The following is a 20,532-nucleotide window of genomic DNA, read 5'->3' as shown; positions in this document are numbered from 1 at the left end:
CTGGATAGCGCATACAAATCGAGCGGTATGTCGATTGGTTAAAGCCAGTTGGCTGCCATCTTGGTACGCCCAAAACGTGTGGAGGACATAACAGGTTGGATTAAAGTGGTGGGGGGTTTTCTCAAAGTTTAGCATGGAGAATTAAAACTGGTCGTGTGACCTTGACATTTTTTCCAGTTCTGGTAACATGAGGGATTTTTAATTCGACTTGGTAAGACAAAAAAGGCCAAGTGCAAAGGAAAGACATATAAATACCGAGACTACCTTGCATATTACCTCGGGCCCGATTTCCGTGACATGTTAACTTTTCCCAAAATATGCTGTGAAGCACTATAATCATAACATAACAAAAAATTCAGCATTTTTTTGTCATAAAAACATTACATTTTAAGTCAATCAGTTTGATATATTTTTTGAAATATGGACTCGCAATGGAAAATACGTTTGTTGTCTTTGCGACGTCCTATTTCAAACAGAAAATGTAAACTTTCCTCGCATTTGAAAATCAAATTCAATTTGCAGAGTTCTGTATTATGAAATTCATCAAAAAATTTCACAGAAAATGTGTTTTCTTGCTTATCCACTGGTGAAGTTTGGGAAAATCTTGACATTCCTTTTTGGCGAAAAACCTTCGGCCTATAAAGGTGAAACAGAGAGTGAACAACCGTAAACAAAACCTTGTCCAAGTGAATTAAGCTCATCAGAAAATACAAAAGCCATTTACAAACAAACTAAGTGTCAAAGTAAATCTTTCTAACTTACCTGTGGAATATTTTCTCACAGCCACGAAACTGGCGATTAACGCACAAGTCGGCATGGTTGTTTTGGGAGTATCAAGATGGCGGATGGCGACTTCAGTTTTGGTGGCCAATATTTCAGTCTTTTTTTTTTTTTTTTTTTAGATCAGTGGTAACAGTCACTGACTTGACTCTTCATTAGCAACAAAACTAAACAAGTCTTTATTAATTTGTGAATTATTCTCGCAAAATTCCAAGTTTATAAAGTCCAAATGTAAATATTCAAAACCCAAGGAAACCAAACGATTTCAGTACCATTTGTGACCCCCCCACCAAAAAAAAAAAACCAGAACTGATTATGTTCTTCATTGAATGTTTTTATTTAAAATCCTTCTGGCTCATATTTTGTGCAATTTTTATATTAATGACGATTTTTGTTGGCTAACAAATACAAACAAAATTTCTCAATGTAATATGTTAAAAAAAATTGACTGTTCCACATCAGCACTTATCTATTATTCAACTTTTCCAAATGTGATAACGAGACGTACTTAACGAAACAAAAAATACCTTCAACCAGCAATCGCCGATTAACCCCAAATAAACATCGGCTGTTCTCGTATCGTCTCCAATGTAGATATACTTTATTTATCCACAAGGGAAATTCACAATATCCATAGGATAGACAAGCAGAAAATTAAGTTGCTGATCAAGTTGATGGCAAAAACCGATTAATTTTATCATATTAAGTTTTTAAACAACATTTTCGACTAAAAATGATGTTTAACAACCAAACGCACGCAGCTACTGGTTACGCTTTGTCCTCACCAGTAATTTCACGAATAAAAGGTTCATGACGAGCCATTTCAGTATTTATTCGATTTTCTAATGCCGCCGTCATCCAAGCCGCTTATCCTCACATGGGTCACGGGAGAGCTGGAGCCTATCCCAGCTATCTTTGGGCAACAGTCAGTCACGGGGACAGATATCGACACCGTCGCTGAGCGGGAATCGATCCCACGCTACCCGCACCGAAGTGAGGCGTGTTTACCACTGCACCATCACTGACTCCCATTTTTTAATAGCGCGCTGAATTATGAATGACAACTAGCGCGCTGATCAAACGCTCATACAAGCTTTACGGTGAGCCATTTCTCTGATATCCGATCGTCTTACTAGTGAGGACAGCGGAGACTAGTACACGAACTTTAAACTTTGCGGCATTTGTTTGATATCCACATTAGGATGCCTGCAATACTAGTGCACTTTTTGACTTCACTAGTAGGCATGCTTTGGCGTAGTATCAGCCGACAGCACTAGCGAGGCAAACCTGTGCACTAGATGATAACCGTGTGCAACCAGTACTAGCAATGACATGACAGAATTCTAGTAGCGACTAACGTCTTCACATCTCGTCCTAGTATCACAGATGTCAACCAGTGCAGTTTTGCCTCATTAAAGCTGTATAGTTGTCCTAGTATGGCACAGATTTACTACTAGTGAGGACGAGGAGCATAAAACTAGAGCGCAGAAAAAAAGCGTACTAGTATACGGACCATCAGACGGATATCAAATAAATGCTAAATGGAAGGTGTCTCGTCATAATGAAAGTACTCCAATTTCAAGTTCAACCTATTAAGTGCTGACAGTAGTTTGTTTATTACCAACAGGCAACAGTATACATTAAAATACTTTACTGTCTGTGTATCTTCTCATACATACACATTTGGACAACCAATATATCTGCACATGGGGCGATCCGTCAATCCGATACATGGAAAAAAACAACAGTGTCAGTGATTTCCTCTCGTCAGGACAAAACAACACATTCCTCAAGGCTCTTTTTTTTGAAAATCGGTGCGTTTTTCCCAAAATGTGCGGCGTCTCTCGTCTCCGGGGCACCGTAGACTACTTGATGGATGTATTCAAACATGCCATTTTTTTTTTCCTTGTCTCTTGATAATTTTTCCGTGGCATCATGTGAGCTTGCTCACAATGGCCTGGTTGAGAGAGTTCAACTGATTTGTCCATTTGTCTAAAGCTGTGTAGCGAGCCCCTCCCCTTTTCTGGTAGTCGAGTTCTAGTAGCTGGTTGACTTGGTCGATCCGCCCGTGGATTGTGCTGAGGAGAACACAAAAACAGTTAAAAACGGATAGAAGTTGCGGGCGCACATTCTTAGCATGGGGCGGGGGGTCGGAGGGGGGGGGGGATCCTTTTGGTCTTAGATTTACAGATTTATTATGCAGTCCAGCCTCGGTTCTCGAACACAATCCGTTCTAGAAGGCGGTTCGAGAAGTGATTTGCTCGAAAACCGAATCAACCGCGGGGTTTGTTCGAATTCAAAATAACAAACCGGGTCGTGGGTGGGTCAGCTGGTCGGGCCGCGGGCGTTATATTAGGGTGAGGGGTTATATTTCCGGGTTTGTTCGGCGGCGTGGGAATTCACAACAAAGAGCGTCGTGGGTCAGCTGGTCTGGGAGCGCGCATTTTGTCATTTATGGGTTTTTTCCGAAGGGGGGTGTCGAGTACCAATATTCATTCGAAAACAGAAGCAAAAAAAAAATCCATAAATTTTCGTTCAAAAACAATTTTTTTTTTTCAGATCGGGGAGGTTCAAGAACCAAGGCTGTACTGTATCACAAAAAGCTGGCATTTGAGCAGGGGTGTGTAAACTTGTTCTATCCATTGTGCATGAAAATTTAATTGGTTTTAAGTACAATTTAGATGGACAGATCAAAAACGAGTCTAATTGTACTAAAATACTACAGTCATGAAATGGTTGAAATGATTTTTCTTGTCGGCAGCAAATTAATAACTAAAAATAAAAACAGTTGTTAAACGGATTGAGGCCTAATTCCTTGCGTAAACGTTTAGCATGAATAAGGGGTTTTGTCCTCACATAACTGGAACAAAGACAAGTTTGAGATACGCACCATATGGAAGAACTGTATTTTCCGCACTACAAGGCGCACCTCCAATGAATGGCCTATTCCGAAACATTTTCATATACAAGGTGCACCTGATTATAAGCCGCATAGAATAGACGCTAGAGTAGAGGCTGGGGTTACGTTATGCATCCATGGGATGGAGCTGCACTAAAGGCTCAATATTGATCCACGTATAAGGCGCACTGGATTATAAGGCGCACCGTTGGCTTTTGAGAAAATTAAAGGCTTTTAGGTGCGCGTTATAGTGCGGAAAATACGGGAAATAAGTGCCACCAGGATTTCAATTTGAAGTGCCACAGAAAAACAGGATTTGAATTTGAAATGTAAAGTGATCACATTTTCAATAGTTAGGCAGGGTTACTTCAAGTCAGAACCGAACATCCAGCCAATCCAGTTACGGTTTCTTAGTATGTGACGTCTTGTGGCTAAAAAAAGCGGAACTGCAATTGGGCGGGTGTTCGATTCTGACCTGAAGTAACCCTGCCTGGTGGCACAGACGGTGAATTTCAGACAGCGAATTGGAGCCGGTTCAATTTCAGACAGCGAATTGTAGTCGGTTGAATTGTTTACATTGAAAAGTTACACTGAAATACAACTATTGAAAATGTGACCACTCCTGTTTTCTGTGGCATTTCAAATTCAAATACTGGTGGCACATATTTACTTCCATAGTACCACACTTCTGGCAAGATGAAACTAAATTTTGCTGCCGATCAATTCCATCTCGTTCTTGTAAGGGTAAAAAGATGACAACTAATAGAAGGTATGTAAAAATCAAGCTACCTAGTTTGTTTTTATCATTTTAAGAGCGTAGCAGGTGAACCGGTAAAAGGAACGATCCGGCCCACGACATCAAATTATGTCACCAGTGACAGTAAATCACCTGCGTCTACTTGTTATTGGCTTTACCAAAATTGCAAATTATCTTTATTTGTTTATAACACTGAGATATCGCAAGCATTTTTATGTCAACAAAACTCTTTCGGAAATAATCTGAAAAACACCCGAGCCAACATTTTTAGGACTTGCCTCTACATATTATATTAGGTATACTGTACTCAGTAAAACGACAGATGACCACTTTTGAAATCACGAGGCTATTATATATCAATGTGGTTTCACAGTCATGACGGCCATTTGGAAATGTGGCCCGTTTTACGCTACAGGAGCGCGTAAACAAAGCTGACACGTACTTATCCAAAATACACTGCACCAGCAGACTCTCCACATCACAAACGTCGATATTCAGCTCCTGAAACACAAGACAAAGAGGCAGTGGTCATTCTGCAAGTCAGCAAGCGGATGGAAGTTGGTGTGAATTTACAGTTACGGCTGTGGGATCGTCATTTTGTTCTCGTTATTTTGACATCCTCAAAGACGTGCATTCGCCACCACGGCAGCAGAAATATATATAAAAAAAAAAAAAAAGAAATTTGCACAGAATCTGATATCTTCAGACTGGAGTCGGGCCTCTTCCAAACAGTACCATAAAGCAACAATGCTCAAAGTTACTGTAATTTCTTGAAAATAATGTGCAATTTTTTCCCAAAATATTTTCTAAGTTAATACAGCGCATTATATTTAGGTATGGATGAAAAATTAAAAAATACAATCACATTGTATAGTCGTATACAGGTACATAGAGTGGTTTAAAAAAGGTATACATATACTTTTTGATATGATATTCAATGTCATATGTTACACATTTATATATATTACGGTAATGTGCGCACCCAACCTGAGCTTTCTTCCTTCCTCGGCGGAGCTTCACATTTTACGATTGTTAGCGTTAGCATATTTGTTGCTCCTCTACCAAAGATCAGAAACGACTGCCCGTGAGTTTGTTTTAACTTAAACTAAGGCAAGAAATGTCTACGACAACGACCAGTTGTGCAGCTGGTTTTAAAAGGAATGTGTCATCGCTGACGCGAGCAACCCGGAAGCAGCGCGGCAGTCAAAACAACGAGAGCTCAATGGCTTCAGGTCGCTATCAAAACAATGTGAGCTTTGTAAAAGATGTATAAAAACCCATGAAACGTGGGGGGAAGAAATTGGTGGTTCAAGAGTCTTACCTTAGAAATGAAAGGGATGTGTATTCTTGTGTATGGTTTGATGAGTTTGATAAGTACTTGAGTTCTAATATTACGCAGTAGCTCTGTGGGGGGGGAAAAAAAGTACATGACCGGATTTGCAAAATAATCTCGATGCAATGTTTTCATCCTCCACCCGCTCACCCTCTATGTGCTCTCGGATGAAGGGGTCATCCATTATGTTACTGTGATTTGTTTTCAAGATTTTCTCAAATTCAGTGATGTCATTGTTCTGGTAGGCGCTGGAGGAACAAACAAATGATGTTAATGCGCCACCGCTAAAAAAAACATATTGACAGCTGTCAATCATGATACAGTATATAAAAAATATTATTAGCAAACTAATAAAACACCAACAAATACATTTAAGTGAAGTTGAACCACAATTTGCATGGCTTGGAAATTCGAATGACCCGCTATCAGGTCTCTCTGCAGAAAAACGTCTGGCAATTAGGAATGCTTGGATGATATTAATTGATATTTCACATTTACTGAGGCACCAAAGAGACAATATTATATCCCAGATACTAGAAAAAGTTGGCGGGCTAAAATATGTCACCTTTAAAGACTTAACACGAATACCAAAGCAACATTCTTACCTTACTAAATTCGTCATTGCGAGGATTTCTGGATCATTTTTGTAGGGTTTGGCCTTTTGGGGAGGGGGAAAAACATGAAAATGATAAGAACTTCATTTATGAGCCAAGATTATAAACAAAGTCAAGCAAACATCCCACCTCTTGCGAGTCAAAAGGATTGATTCCCGACTTCATTAGCATGTTAGCTAGCACCAGGTACTTCAGACACGTCGTCCTCCTCGGACTTCCAGACTCGTCGTAGTTTTTAAAGGCTTCAAAGAAGTCCGTGTGGGCTTTCTCAAATTCCCCCTCCCGCAGATGCATTTTGCCGCCGCACTCTGTCCAGAACCAAACCAGCGCGTCATTTATCAGAAAGAAAGGGAGGTGCCGGCTCGTCGACGCTTACCTCGGATGACGCCCATTATGAGCGGATGCGGGATGGCAGATTTAATGTGCAGCGACTGCTCGTACAGGGCTTTCAATTTCTTGTTGTTTTTTTGCGCCGTGTACATCTGAATTTCCAGAGCGTAGATCTCTAACAATTGCGTGCCTTTCTTCAGGTCGTCCTCTCCATCGTCCGTCTGCGATCAACAAGAAAAGGAGATGAGAGGACGCAAGGGCGACAATCCACACATTCGATTTTTTCCCAACACACTCAAAAATAAATCTTGGCCCTTTCAAGCGAAGGAAAGAGCAACGTGCTGCTTTACGGTCATTTTTTATCACTTTTAAAAAACTTTCTGAATGTTTGGCGGGACGGTGGCGCAGGTGGAAAGCATTGGCCTCACAGTTCTGAGATCCCGGGTTCAATCCCGGCCCTCCTTGTGTGGTGTTTGCATGTTCTCCCTGTGCCTACATGGGTTTTCTCCGGCACTCCGTTTTCCTCCCACATCCCAAAAATATGCAATATTAATTTGACACTCGGAATTGCCCCGAGGTGTGATTGTGAGTGCGGTTGTTTGTCTCAATGTGCCCTGTGATTAGCTGGAAACCAGTTCAGGGTGTACCCCGCCTCCTGCCCGTCGACAGCCGGGATAGGCTCCAGCACTCCCCGCTACCCTCGTGAGGATTAGCGGCTAATATAATGGATGGATGGATGTTTACAGCGAGTGTGTAGTACTGTAGGGCTTCCTCTAGGTGATCAGTGAAAAAATTATAAAAATTGAATGTTCAAAATTGACAAGTTACGAACGCTTCAACTTAATCCAGTGAGTGCAGTTCAGTTGTATTTAACTTTTAAGTATCATACATTTGCGTTTGATCTTTTAGACGCATTTGTTTTCTTAACATTTATTGAAGGTACTACAACATTAGGATAAACGGTACTTCAAGTGTATGGAATGTCCTCAGTGCACCTTTTTGTTAATATTATACAGTTTTTTTCATGCAGAATTCGAATCTGAATTCCATTACGAAGGAAACGTTTTTATTTTTCGATTATCTGGAAAAAATGACCGCACATTGCTGTATTCGCTGAAAAAAAAAAGACAGAAACGAAGCGGAAACAGTCGAGTAGGAACGTGACGTCGTCGCCGGTGTCAACAATGGCGAGCGTTGGAATACATTGTAACGACGACGATGAATTTTCCGATATTTCGAGGGATGAACACTCTTCTGAAGGGTCCCACGAAGACGGTGAAGAATACGAGCTTTATAAAGCCGTTAAGGTTTATCAATTTGAGCCAGTTAAAGACAGCACACACGTTCGAATGCAGGAGAAAGTGCCGAGCAAGCAGTAAGGATATGGCTCGTGTCGGAAACAAAAACTGGTCAGCATTTGTGAAGCTCTTGTTTGGTTTAGTTAGTCATAAACTGATAAATACTGAAGGCTTCGATATCCAGAATGCATATATGAAATTTTCAGTCTCGTTATAAAATGATGCATACGCCGTGTATTTAGTAAATAGGTAGGCGACCACCCGGCCCGTTCCTCGTACAGCGCGATGGATCTGCCTGTGCTTGTGTGAGAAACTATCTGCGGTACGATGTGCGTCACTAATTCCCGCGTAGGAGGCTCGTTTATTATCGCACCAAAACAAACAAAAGATGATCACGTACTCTACAGTCTAAGTTGTTACATTTTCCCAAATAAGGAGTTGAATGAGCGAAATCCGTTTAAAATGTTGCCACGTTAATTTGAGAGCAAAAGCTGGCGATATTTTGCATCAACCATAAATATAATTTCACGTGGTAAACTGATGCCATAACCAGACAGTACCAGTCACACAATAGCCGGTCCACCTGAAGTAACGTACGAAGCTCCGTCCCCGAAATGAGTCGTTTTTTTTTTTTCAGACACGGGAAACTAGGTCAGAGTTCGCAGACTTGAATTCGTAAACACTTGTGTTTTTTGGTAAAAACATCGAAAAGGTTATGCATTTTATGGTACAGTTGAACATATATTTTCATCTAGATAAGATAATTTGAGTTTGAAATTAGACATTACAAACACTAACTTTTATGTGAAATACATTGTAATGGCATCATTACTTAGTTTTGTTTTTTGGCAATGTTACATGGGAGACTATTTCAAGAAAGACATATTTTAAGAAGGCTGTTGCTGACATGGCTTTATCCATGCACATTTGCATCTAAAATAAAAGAATTATCTGTTTTGGAAAATAGTTGGAAAGCTGAAGCCGATTTGTAGAGAGAAAATTAATTTCTATTGAAGTAATAAGGTGTGCAACCATAAGTTAATTAGCGCTCACGTTGTGAGCTTCTGGTTACCTGGCAAGACTGGTGTAATTGTCTCAGGATCTTCTGCAGCTTGCCATACTCTTCTCTCTCAAGGTATAACTTCCCCAACTAGAGTGGCGGGGAAAAAAAAAAATTTTTATACACTTGATTCAGTAAAAATAGAAATTCTGATGATGTTAAGTCCAAATTCAGTCACCCCTAAGTACCTTTGTGTTGGTTTTAAACCAAAGTCTGTCGTTCTTTGCATCTTTCAATGCCTCTAGAGTAGTCTCGTAAAATTCTTGTAGTAAATCCATCTGGTAACAAAGGAAATTCACTTTTTTTAAAAAAAGAGAGATATAACATACAGTAGTGCCTTGCGATGCCGGTTTAATTTGTTTGGTGACCACGCTTATTGCTATTGTTGCAAAACTAACGCCACTGTTCGGTTCCATTGTTGCTTTAAAAAAACAAAACAAAACAAAACAAAACAAAGCAAAAAAAAAACGTTTTACCAGAAAAATAGCACTCTAAAAGATTGTACATTCGGAACAGACATGCTTTGATACAAAACACTTTTTGCTCATTTTAATGGAGATTGAGCTGCTTATTGTGGAATGCACACCTTGGCCACCTGGGGGCAGTAGAATACAGACAGACACAGAGAAAAGCTTCCCAAGTGAAAAAGCTCCAGTATTATTAGTCCTTTTTCTCAAACGATAAAGATTATATAGCTAGTGTATTGCTATATCTGTATATACATACTGTTTGTGTTCAAATATCAGTTCTCAACATGGTTGAAATCAATGTGCAATACAAATGTTATTCGTTAGCCTGTCGATGGCAACTTGTATCGCCTGTTTAGTATTAACATTAAGCTTTCCTGAGATAAAGCGATGTAGTTTTTTTAAATTTAATGTAAAATTCCCTTTGTTTTATACTTGGCCAATTGTACCGGGAGTGGCATTAAACACTTTGAAGCCTCTTTTTTGAAGAATAGTTCATGATCTCCCAAACAGTTGCTTGTTGTAAAGTGAGTTGAACTGAGTTGCCTGCCACCATACGACACTCATATCCCAAGCGACCACTGTACAGAAATGTAACAAATATGACTGCCAAAAGGATAAGTTTTATAGTCATTAATTGTACCTGTTTAGAGGTGGAGATGTAATCCAGAATGGAGTTAATGGACTTTTCCGAGTAGTTCCTGGTGACGGCACTTCTGATGTACGTCAGCAACTGTTTGTATCTGTTCATCATCTCTGGGAAATTAGTCTGCAACAAGACAAGTAAACACGAAATAATGATTCAGTTATGCTATAATATAGTGCTATCCTCCATGTTGTGAATCAGTGTGAGGTTGTTTACCAGCTTAAAGTTGATTTTAATCATCTGCTTCAGTGCCTTGAAGCCCCATTCGCCTTTCTCGCCTTCTAATTCCAATACCTGATCATCAAAACATGACAATCAGTTAGAAAAAAAAAAAAGTTGAATTATGTGAGGGCCGACAATTTCATTGATAAATACTCCACCTTCTGGAAACTGCTGAGTGCTGCTTTCGGGTCATCCTCCTTCAACGCTTTGGAGTTGTAGTACTGGTTCTCCAGGTCCACGTTGGGCTCTGAATTACTGTCCTCTGAGTACTCCTGAATGTTACCACAGACGAACAATTACAAACGCTGGTTATCCAAGTTGCTAACGTCGCATGACACAAGTTGAGGGCAGCAAAACATAATTGTTCATGTGGTGTTCTGCTATTACGAGCATCTGCTAAAGTTAGCCAACGTATTTGCTAACTAGCAGACTGTGGTAACAAGTTCTACTCAAAGAGTGCATGCAAGTTTCACTAAACTGTACGACAAGGTTGTCGTTTATCTTTGCTCGTCAGATCTATGATTGCAACAACTTTATGTGTGGCCAGCTCGTAGACCATATTAGCCCAAAGAGCTAACTACGATGCTAACGCTAGCCAGCCCGCATTATCGCCGCTTTCCGGTTCTGCTGGAGATAAAAAAAATTGTGTGATATGAAAATGGAAATACCAGGTCGTAGTCCTCTTCGTCATCACACATGAAATCGTCCTCCATGTCAGACATTGCGAAGGTCCTGGTCGTCCTTGTTGCGAGACGAATAGTTGGCCGGCCTGTGCTTGTGTTTTGCGGCGATGGGAGGGTGCTGGTGGTGTGTCAGGGTGGCAAAAGCGGCGACACCGAGCGCCTTCGGTCAACAGATGGCGCTGTCGGATCGCTTCACAATCCCTTCGTCTCCAGCCGTGTTGAGCCCGGACAGGATTCTCTCGGTACTTGGGACTACAGAACTTGGAATCATCTATTATCCTCGGGTGACAGTGACCATCAAATGTTACATTTAACATCATAAATGTAGCAGAGTATTATTTCAAACCACAACACGTATGCTTTCATATACTGGATTTTGGATGGCTTGTGCTGGCTGGCTGGCTGGCTGGCTGGCTCCAAAACCTGGAAATTCACTTCCAGGGGTGTGTGAAAGCTTATTTCACAAAGACATCCTCCACGAACAGAACACGGCATGATTATGGTTCCAAAATGCTCACGAATTTCTTCCAAAATAAATGGAAACAATTTATTCTGCAATTGCTTTGAGTTTGGGAGCTGATGCAAAGTTTAAGATTTGCATAAAACGCAGCCGCCTTGCTACTACCCCGAGATGAGTGATTTCCTTAAATCGACACACTGCGCAGATGTGTAAAACTTAAACCAGATAAAAGACACATTATGATCTATGTTACGCGTAAAACAGTCATAATAACTTGATTCTGATGGCACAGGAACAGGAACTTTAACGTCATCAAAACGTCCTGTAATATTTATGGTATTCATTTAGCAAAACAGTTTAGTTTTACCCATCCCCCATGCTTCAAACACATTTAAACATCGATCCATTTTCTTTGCCGCTTATCCTCATGCGGGTCACGGGGTGTGCTGGAGCAACAGTCAGGAAGGGTGGGGGGGGGGACGACATCCTCAATTGGTTGCCGGCCAATCGCAGGGCACATAGAGACGGACAATTGTCGCACTCACAATCACACCTAGGGGCAATTTAGAGAGTCGAATTAATGTTGCATGTTTTGGGGATGTGGGAGGAAACCGGAATCCCCACACGGAGAAAATTCACGCAGTCACAGGGAGAACAGGCAAAGTTCACACATTGAACCAGGTCCTCAGAACTGTGAGGCCAACGCTTTACCAGCTGCTCCACCACCGTGCCACCCACATTTAAACCTATTGAAAAAAAAAATACATTTTAAACATCAAGAAATGCAAGCATACAATGTATAGAACACGCTGTACATTTGCAGTAACAACAGTATTAGGGTTGGTAGTTCAAATGAGATTCTACAGTTGAAGTTTTGCACGTGCAGTAAATTGCTCCCAGTGGGCCTGGCAGCAGCTGCTGACTGGTCAAAGATGTGTGGGTCTATGTGAGGTTCTGAAATTTGTTTTGGGCACTGTGAAGATGGAGATAAAGAATGCACTCCATTTACCATTTTTTTTTTCAATTCAAATAATTACAAAAAAAACTCACCAACAAAGATAAGACTCCATAACTTTTATCTGTAATGGCGAACCGTAGGTAACTTGGTCCTTCCTGAAGCACATCCAGGAGTTTTATGTTCTCTTGAATGGTCGATGTCTTCCTCTGACGCTTGGACTACCAGAAGCCTTCAATGTAGCAGATGGTTTGGAGCCGTTTTAGGACTTTAAACAAAAGAGAAAATCAAGATGATGATGATGATTCCAGTTGTTCGATCTGAGACGTGCATGATATTACTAGCAGTCAATCGAAGCCCAAAAGAATGGAAATCCTTTCACCCCCGACCAAAAAAACCTGAAATAGCCAACGAACACTGCTTTCACCCGGCAATGGCATGAACCTTGACATATCTGTGCTACGGTATTTGCAAATACATATCCTGTTCTTTCCTTCCTGCTGTATTGTGCTCAGGTCAAAGCCATAAAAGTATTACTTTGCTGCAATCACATGGCATCATAGTGCCAACAAAGTACGCTCATTTGAGCATCTTTGTTTGGCAAAAGTGTTTTGCTGCCATCTGATGGCATCCTTGTGCCAAGGAACACTGTCAATGTGAGTTGAGGAGCTTCATTTAAAAAAAAAGTAGTGTTTTGCTGCCATCTTGTGGCATCTTGGTGCCCAGGAACAATGTCAATGTAAGTTGAGGAGCTTCATTTCGACAAAAGTAGCGTTTTGCTGCCATCTTGTGGCATCCTGGTGCCAAGGAATAATGTTGATGTGAGTTGAGGAGTTTCATTGAGACAAAAGTAGTGTTTTGCTGCCATCTGGTGGCATCTTGGTGCCCAGGAACACTGTCGATGTGAGTTGAGGCGCTTTACTTTGATAAAAGTAGTGTTTTGCTGCCATCTTGTGGCATCCTGGTGCCAAGGAATAATGTTGATCTGAGTTGAGGAGCTTCATTTTGACAAAAGTAGTGTTTTGCTGCCATTTTGGTCCCAAGGACAATGTCTATGTGAGTTTAGGCACTTCATTTCGACAAAAGTAATGTTTTGCTGCCATCTGGTGGCATCTTGGTACCAAGAAACAATGTCAATGTGAGTTGAGGCACTTCATTTCGACAAAAGCAGTGTCTTGCTGCCATCTTGTGGCATCTTGGTGCCCAGGAACAATGTTGATCTGAGTTGAGGAGCTTCATTTCGACAAAAGTAGTGTTTTGCTGCCATTTTGTTCCCAAGGACAATGTCCATGTGAGTTTAGGCACTTCATTTCGACAAAAGTAATGTTTTGCTGCCATCTTGTGGCATCCTGGTGCCAAGAAATAATGTTGATGTGAGTTGAGCAGCTTCATTACGACAAAAGCAGTGTTTTGCTGCCATCTTGTGGCATCTTGGTGCCCAGGAACAATGTTGATCTGAGTTGAGGAGCTTCATTTCGACAAAAATAGTGTTTTGCTGCCATTTTGGTCCCAAGGACAATGTCAATGTGAGTTTAGGCACTTCATTTCGACAAAAGTAATGTTTTGCTGCCATCTGGTGGCATCTTGGTACCAAGAAACAATGTCAATGTGAGTTGAGGCGCTTCATTTCGACAAAAGCAGTGTCTTGCTGCCATCTTGTGGCATCCTGGTGCCAAGGAACAATGTCGATGTGAGTTGAGGAGCTTCCAGAATTCGTCGCCTTAACGTCCCTTTTAAATTTGCTGGACACTTCCTCAAATTGTACCGGAAAGCCTCTCATTAAGCGTCGCTCTTCTCAAGAGAACGAACGGAAGATTGCTGCGCTGAAAGTTCACCCAAACACTTTATGTCATCGGTTTATCGGAAGAAGAAAAAAAAAAGAAATAACTGATGAGGGAGTGTGAGTGAAAAATCTGAGTCTATCATGCTATGAAGTGAACTGAGCCCATAATATTTACAATATTCAGTCATGGATAACAAACACTGGTGGGGATAGGGAGGAGTGCATCCGCTGGTCGCTCATCTGACTTCCAGCCTGCAATGTTTTCAACTTGGATGGAAGCGTGTGTGCACTGACTCCGCATGGCTGTCCACGGCGCTCAAATAGAAACCACAATTTGTCTGCACATGCTGCCGACGTTCCGCGGACGAGCTCCAGAATGTTCACGCCCTTTCGTTGCGTGCGCGAGGTGACTCACTGGAGCGCCGGTGCGTGCTTTGTGTCTGTCAACGAAATCGTTCATTAAAAGTGGATCTAAATAGCTAATAATGAGCAGTTTGGCCCCGTTGTCATCGACAACAGCAAAAAAAAAAAGATGGACATGATATGTCCACATAATGTTTTCACATATCCACAAAAATACTCTACACTTCATACTTGCCTGTAAAGACACTAACAAGCTCAAAGGAGAATGGATTTCCCACTCATGATGGAAAAGATATTGTTGTAAAAAAACGCGGTGAATCAAATCCTGCACCCAAACATAAAGCATAACAATCATTTTTTTTTTTTACTGTACTGTCAATGAGCTCAGCATACATGTAATTGGGCAATTCCGGATTAGTCTATTCCTATATTTTTTACCCCTCTATTTTTTAACATTTTTTCCTTTTCTGGGGGAACCAACTTCCAAAAGCCTTATTGGCGGTTGATGTTATTCATGAATTTTTGGAGTAAAAACAAATGTTTTTCTTTTTTTATTCACTTTTAGTGGATTGCGCATTGTGCCACAAAATATCTAGCGGCACCGAGGGCTACTGGAAGAGTCGCAGCATAGTGTACTGGAAGTATAAGAGGCAGAGAAGTTCCCTATTTATTACTGGTATACACAACAGTAATACTACCGTAATTCCCGGCCTACACAGCGCACCCGGTTATAAGCCTCACCCAGTACATTTGTAAAGGAAATAACATTTGCTACATATATAAGCTGCACCTGTGTAAAAGTCGTAAGTGCCCACATTGAAACACGAGATATTTACAAAGAAAGACGGTACACAGAAAGAGTTTTCAAAGTTTTAATAACTTTGCTTAGCTTAACATAGCACGAACAGTGCTCACATAAATACCGGTTAAAAAAAAATCATATATAAATGACTGAGACGCGGCAGGAACACAGCAGAAACACGCTAGTGGGGCGCTAACAGGGCCAGTTAAAAAAAAAAAAAAAAACACGGGTAAAACTTACTGAGACATGGCAGTAACACAGCAGCAACAGGCTAGCACAGTGCTAACGCTAGCACAGCGCTAACAGGGCCAGTTAAAAAAAAACATACCGGTAAAAATCACTGAGACACAGCAGTAACACAGCAGCAACATGCTAGCAGGGCACTAACAGGGCCAGTTAAAAAAAATACCGGTAAAAGTCACTTCCTTGGCACATATATTCCACGTATTTCTTAACATAGCAGTTGTTTGAAGGTTTAAACTGCAGAAACAGCTGTGGTGGTTTTGTTAGCCTAGCTATGGCGTTTATGATTGTCTACGTGACTTTGATTAGACGAACTTATTTGGTTTGGTTGAACATTTGGGTGTGACTATACAATGTTTCCTTCTCTTTTGTGTTTTGGTGTCAGTGTTCCAATAAATTTAAACTGGGGACGACAAATACCGTAAAAAGCTCTCAGCAAGGACGCGTTACTTCTTATTTGGAAAACTGCGCGAGCGAGTCTTCCTATTTTCATTTCTTCAGTGGTATTATACGACGTCAAAACAAGCGCAAAAGAATACTTTAGAAAATGTATTTTTTTTCAAGTTCAAGTGTGTTTTCATGAATTAAAATCTTTAAATGGTGTGTGAGCAGTAAAACTATTTGAAAATGGATATAACTGTATTATTATATAGACAGTAACGGGGAAATGTTGGCGTTGGCTTGTTTTGCTCGTCATCCAAACATTCAGGTGTACACATAATTTACAATTATGGAATGTACGCCAGTAACATCGGTGAGAGCGACAAGCTCACACTCATCTAAAGTTGGCTCGGCGCTTCCCACGGACTGAAGTTATGAAGTCAGGCACGTTTGCGGTTTCTGACGACCGAAATACCAGAACAATTAGACATAATCACGTGACCCAGGGCGGCACGGTGGCGCAGCAGCAGTAGAGCGTTGGCCTTACGCTTCGGAAGACCGGGGGTTCAAATCCTGGCCCCCGACTGAGTGGAGTTTGCATGTTCTCCCCCGTTCCTGCGTGGGTTTCCTCTGGGCACTCCGATTTCCTCCCACATCCCCAAAACATGGAGAGTCTAAATTGCCCGTAGGTGCGATTATGAGTGCGACCGTTGTCTGTCTCCGTGTGCCCTGCGATTGGCTGGCAACCAGTTCAGGGCGACAGGTGGGATCGGCTCCGGCACTCCCGCGACCCTTGTGAGGATAAGCGGCTCAAAAAAAAAATGGATGCATAGAGGAAAGGGGAAGCAACTCTGTGGATTCATATTCGAGGTTACAGAAAGTCCCAGCCTGATGAGCTAATTGGGCGGCATGCTAACGACGTGCCCTTTTCATATTCGGTTACATTTTAAATGTAATTGTCAGAAGTAGGACAAAAACATTGCCCCGCCTGAGCCTTACGTCAATTCAACTTGTAAAAACAAGCGTGACGGGCCCCTTTGAATATTCCGTCTTTCCCCCTCAGCTATTATCAGCGCTCTGTTTTGTTTTTTGTTTTTTTATTAGCATGATGTCATCTCCCCATTAAAAGGATGAGACTAATTCATGATCCAGACAACAACATGCAGGGCCCCGCATGCAATGTATTCCCCATCGGGATCCATCCGCCCATCCATTTTCTTTGCCGCTTATCCTCGCCAGTATTTTCGTCAAGATAATCTTTTAATACATTTTCCAAGATTAAAGATAAAGGTGATATGAGTCTGGACTCCCCAATCCAGAGTCCTGGTTCACTTTCGTCTTTGTACCTTAATGGGGCTGTTTTGTGGGTCATTGTCGTCGTGCTGCGCCATTGCTAATATTTATGCCCCGTCTCACCCAACGCGGACTACACACCGCAGCATTTGATCAATATTACATCAAATAGAATCACACAATAAAGAATCAAAATCTACGGTTATTGAGTCACAACATAAAGCATCAAAATCAAGTTGAATTTTGCACTACTATCCAGTCCTACTAGTTAGACAAGTACATGTCATAGTGAGGAAAAACTGTACACTACGAACTGTTGCGCACTAGTAGTGCTACTAGTCACATCCATTCATTTTGTCAGTCGCTTATCCTCACGAGGGTCACGTGGGAGAGCTGGAGCCTATCCCGGCTGCCAACGGGCAGGAGGCGGGGTACACCCTGAACCGGTTGCCAGCCAATCGCAGGGCACATCGAGATAAACAGCCGCACTTACGATCACACCTAGGGGCAATTTAGAGTCTCCATGTTTTCGGGATGTGGGAGGAAACCGGAGTGCCCGGAGAAAAACCACACAGGCACGGGGAGAACATGCAAATTCCACACAGGCAGGGCCGGGATCGAACCTGGGACGTCAGAACTGTGACGCCAACGCTTTCCAGTTGATCCACCGTGCCACCTGGCTAAATAATTGCGCCCTGAAGAAATGCACTCAAGTTTTTATAAAATAGGGTAGGTCCGACTGATGCAAGACTAAAAAAGTCAAGAAAATGAAAAACGTGAAGAAAAAAAAAAGACAAGAAAAACTGTAATTCTTTGAGTATTGACGGCAGGTACGCATATTCAAACATACATAATATGTATTTATAAATACTGTCAATCTCTCCATTCGCTTTACAGGATCTTTCAAGGCTCTGACCTTGAAAATAGGAAGACACAAGAAGAACAAGAAAAAAAACATATCAGAACCTCCAAACCGACTTCAGTAGCAGTGCAATCACAATCTGGCTTGTACTTGGCTCAGTATAATTGTAGTCGGGTTTATTATGAAGTGGTTTCACCTTAAGAGAACTTTCATACGACAATAAACTACAAGAACCGACTGGTGTATTCATCAAGTATGAACTCTCGTTTGGCTCCAGATTACAGTGAAATTCTGTTCGATGTGGAGGAGCGCTATATCGTCGGCGGTGCAAAAATCTCCCCCCCCCCCCAGTCATGAACAGTCCGCCGGTTACACAACACAACAAACGATGCGGACCGCTAAGTCGTGATCTCACACGTTTAATTTTCGAATAGAAACGAAACGAACACCTGCACGAATACGTCGGTATCCTTCGAGAGTAAAAGCTCGATCGGAGCACCAGCGGCAAGTCGTCGTCAAAGTCATTGCTGCATATACAGTGAAGAAAATAAGTATTTGAACACCCTGCTCTATTGCAAGTTCTCCCACTTAGAAATCATGGAGGGGTCAGAAATTTTCATCGTAGGTGCATGTCCACTGTGAAAGAAATAATTTAAAAAGAAAAATCCAGAAATCACAATGGATGATTTTTTTTTATGATTTATTTGTGCAATACACCTGCAAATAAGTATTTGAACACCTGTCTATCAGCTAGAATTCTGCCCCTCAAAGACCTGTTAGTCCGCCTTTAAAAGTCCACCTCCACTCCAAGTATTATCCTGAATCAGATGCATCTGTGTGAGGTTGTTAGCTGCATAAAGACACCTGTCCACCCCATACAATCAGTAAGACTCAAACTTGTAACACGGCCAAGACCAAAGAGCTGTCCAAAGACACCAGAGACAAAACTGTACAAATCCACCCGGCTGGAACGGGCCACGGAGAAATTGCCAAGCAGCTTGGTGGAAAAAGGTCCACTGTTGGAGCAATTGTTAGAAAATGGAAGAAGCTAAACATGAGGGTCAATCTCAATCGGAGTGGAGCCCCATGCAAGGTATCACCTCGTGGGGTCTCAATGATCCATGGAAAGGTGAGGAATCAGCCCAGGACTGCATGACAGGACTTGGTCAGTGACCTGAAAAGAGCTGGGACCACCGTTTCCAAGGTGACTGTTGGTCACACACTAAGACGTCACGGTTTGAAATCATGCATGGCACAGAAGGTTCCCCTGCTTAAACCGGCACGTGTCAAGGCGTGTCTTAAGTTTGCCAATGACCATTCGGATGATAAAGAGGAGTCATGGGAGAAAGTTTTGTGGTCAGATGAGACTAAAACAGAACTTTTTGGTCATAATTCCACAAACCGTGTTTGGAGGAAGACAAGTGATGAGTTCCATCCCAAGAACACCATCCCTACTGTGAAGCATGGGGGTGGTAGCATCATGCTTTGAAGGTATTTGGCTGCACATGGGACAGGACGGCTGCACTGTTTTAAGGAGAGGATGACCGTGGCCATGAATTGTGAGATTTTGGGGAACAACCTCTTTCCCTCAGTCAAAGCATTGAAGATGGGTCGTGACTGGGTCTTTCGACATGACAATGACCTCAAACACACAGCCAGGAAAACCAAGGAGTGGCTCCGTAAGAAGCATATCAAGGTTCTGGCGTGGCCTAGCCAGTCTCCAGACCTAAACCCAATAGAAAACCTTTGGCGGGAGCTTGAAAGTCCGTGTTTCTCAGCGACAGCCCAGGAACCCAAACAATGGCTCCTGGACCAAATATTCACATTTGTTTTCTCAGGTGTTCAAATCCTTATTTTCAGCTGCATCACACAAATTAATCGTTAAAAAAAAAATCATACATTGTGATTTCTGGATTTTTCTTTTTATATCATTTCTCTCTCTCTCACAGTGGACATGCACCTACGATGAAAATTTCAGACCCCTCCATGATTTCTAAGTGGGAGAACTTGCAATATAACAGGGTGTTCAAATACTTATTTCCTTCACTGTAACAGGCAGACTAGCCTTCTTCGCACGGCTCATCTATTATCCCAGCGGACATATTAAAGAAATCACATTCAACCATTAGGATCCACTTTGTTTACGCCTTGACTCGTGATTCATCCGCTTTGAACCGAGGCTCCTAGCAAGGAGCCACGTGAGATTTTTTTCCAGCCCGTCACAATGAGTAACTTTCCGTCGTGCAGGGTCAAGGGTCACGCTGAGAGATCTCTTTGATATACTATATGTTTACGAGTGGC

At 41.8% G+C, this 20,532-nt stretch overlaps 1 protein-coding gene across 3 annotated transcripts; it reads right to left on the bottom strand.

Annotated features, from left to right (window-relative positions):
- Positions 1–1,128: 1,128 nt before the first annotated feature.
- On the bottom strand, positions 1,129–13,036 carry cops2 (COP9 signalosome subunit 2). 3 transcript variants are annotated; one of them, XM_061814016.1, is made up of 15 exons: positions 12,846–13,036; positions 12,600–12,772; positions 11,075–12,522; positions 10,565–10,678; positions 10,401–10,478; positions 10,182–10,307; positions 9,260–9,349; positions 9,084–9,161; positions 6,760–6,934; positions 6,513–6,691; positions 6,375–6,427; positions 5,920–6,017; positions 5,758–5,840; positions 4,879–4,937; positions 1,129–2,858 (listed from the first exon to the last, which is right to left on the bottom strand). In XM_061814016.1, the coding sequence occupies exons 3-15, from the start codon at positions 11,126–11,128 to the stop codon at positions 2,714–2,716; spliced, it is 1,332 nt and encodes a 443-aa protein (XP_061670000.1). In that variant the 5' UTR covers positions 11,129–12,522; positions 12,600–12,772; positions 12,846–13,036; the 3' UTR covers positions 1,129–2,713. The 3 variants fall into 3 exon arrangements, with proteins under 3 accessions (XP_061670000.1, XP_061670001.1, XP_061670002.1); XM_061814017.1 differs by having other exon boundaries at positions 11,075–12,295; XM_061814018.1 differs by having other exon boundaries at positions 12,903–13,011.
- Positions 13,037–20,532: the final 7,496 nt, after the last annotated feature.

The sequence above is a fragment of the Syngnathoides biaculeatus genome, chromosome 3 (assembly GCF_019802595.1).
Source record: "Syngnathoides biaculeatus isolate LvHL_M chromosome 3, ASM1980259v1, whole genome shotgun sequence".
In the NCBI taxonomy this organism is placed as follows: domain Eukaryota; kingdom Metazoa; phylum Chordata; class Actinopteri; order Syngnathiformes; family Syngnathidae; genus Syngnathoides; species Syngnathoides biaculeatus.
The sequence above is the reverse complement of the archived record's forward strand: the minus strand, read 5'-3'. Positions and strand labels throughout refer to the sequence as shown.

What these genes read in the sequence shown, in the direction of transcription:
- cops2 (XM_061814016.1), bottom strand. Translation starts at nt 11,128, where the DNA reads ATGTCTGACATGGAGGACGATTTCATGTGTGATGACGAAGAGGACTAC. An exon ending in AATTACACCAGTCTTGCCAG is followed by an intron (nt 6,935 to 9,083) that starts GTAACCAGAAGC and finishes TGTTGATCGCAG; the next exon opens with ACGGACGATGGAGAGGACGA. An exon ending in CATAATGGGCGTCATCCGAG is followed by an intron (nt 6,692 to 6,759) that starts GTAAGCGTCGAC and finishes GGTTCTGGACAG; the next exon opens with AGTGCGGCGGCAAAATGCAT.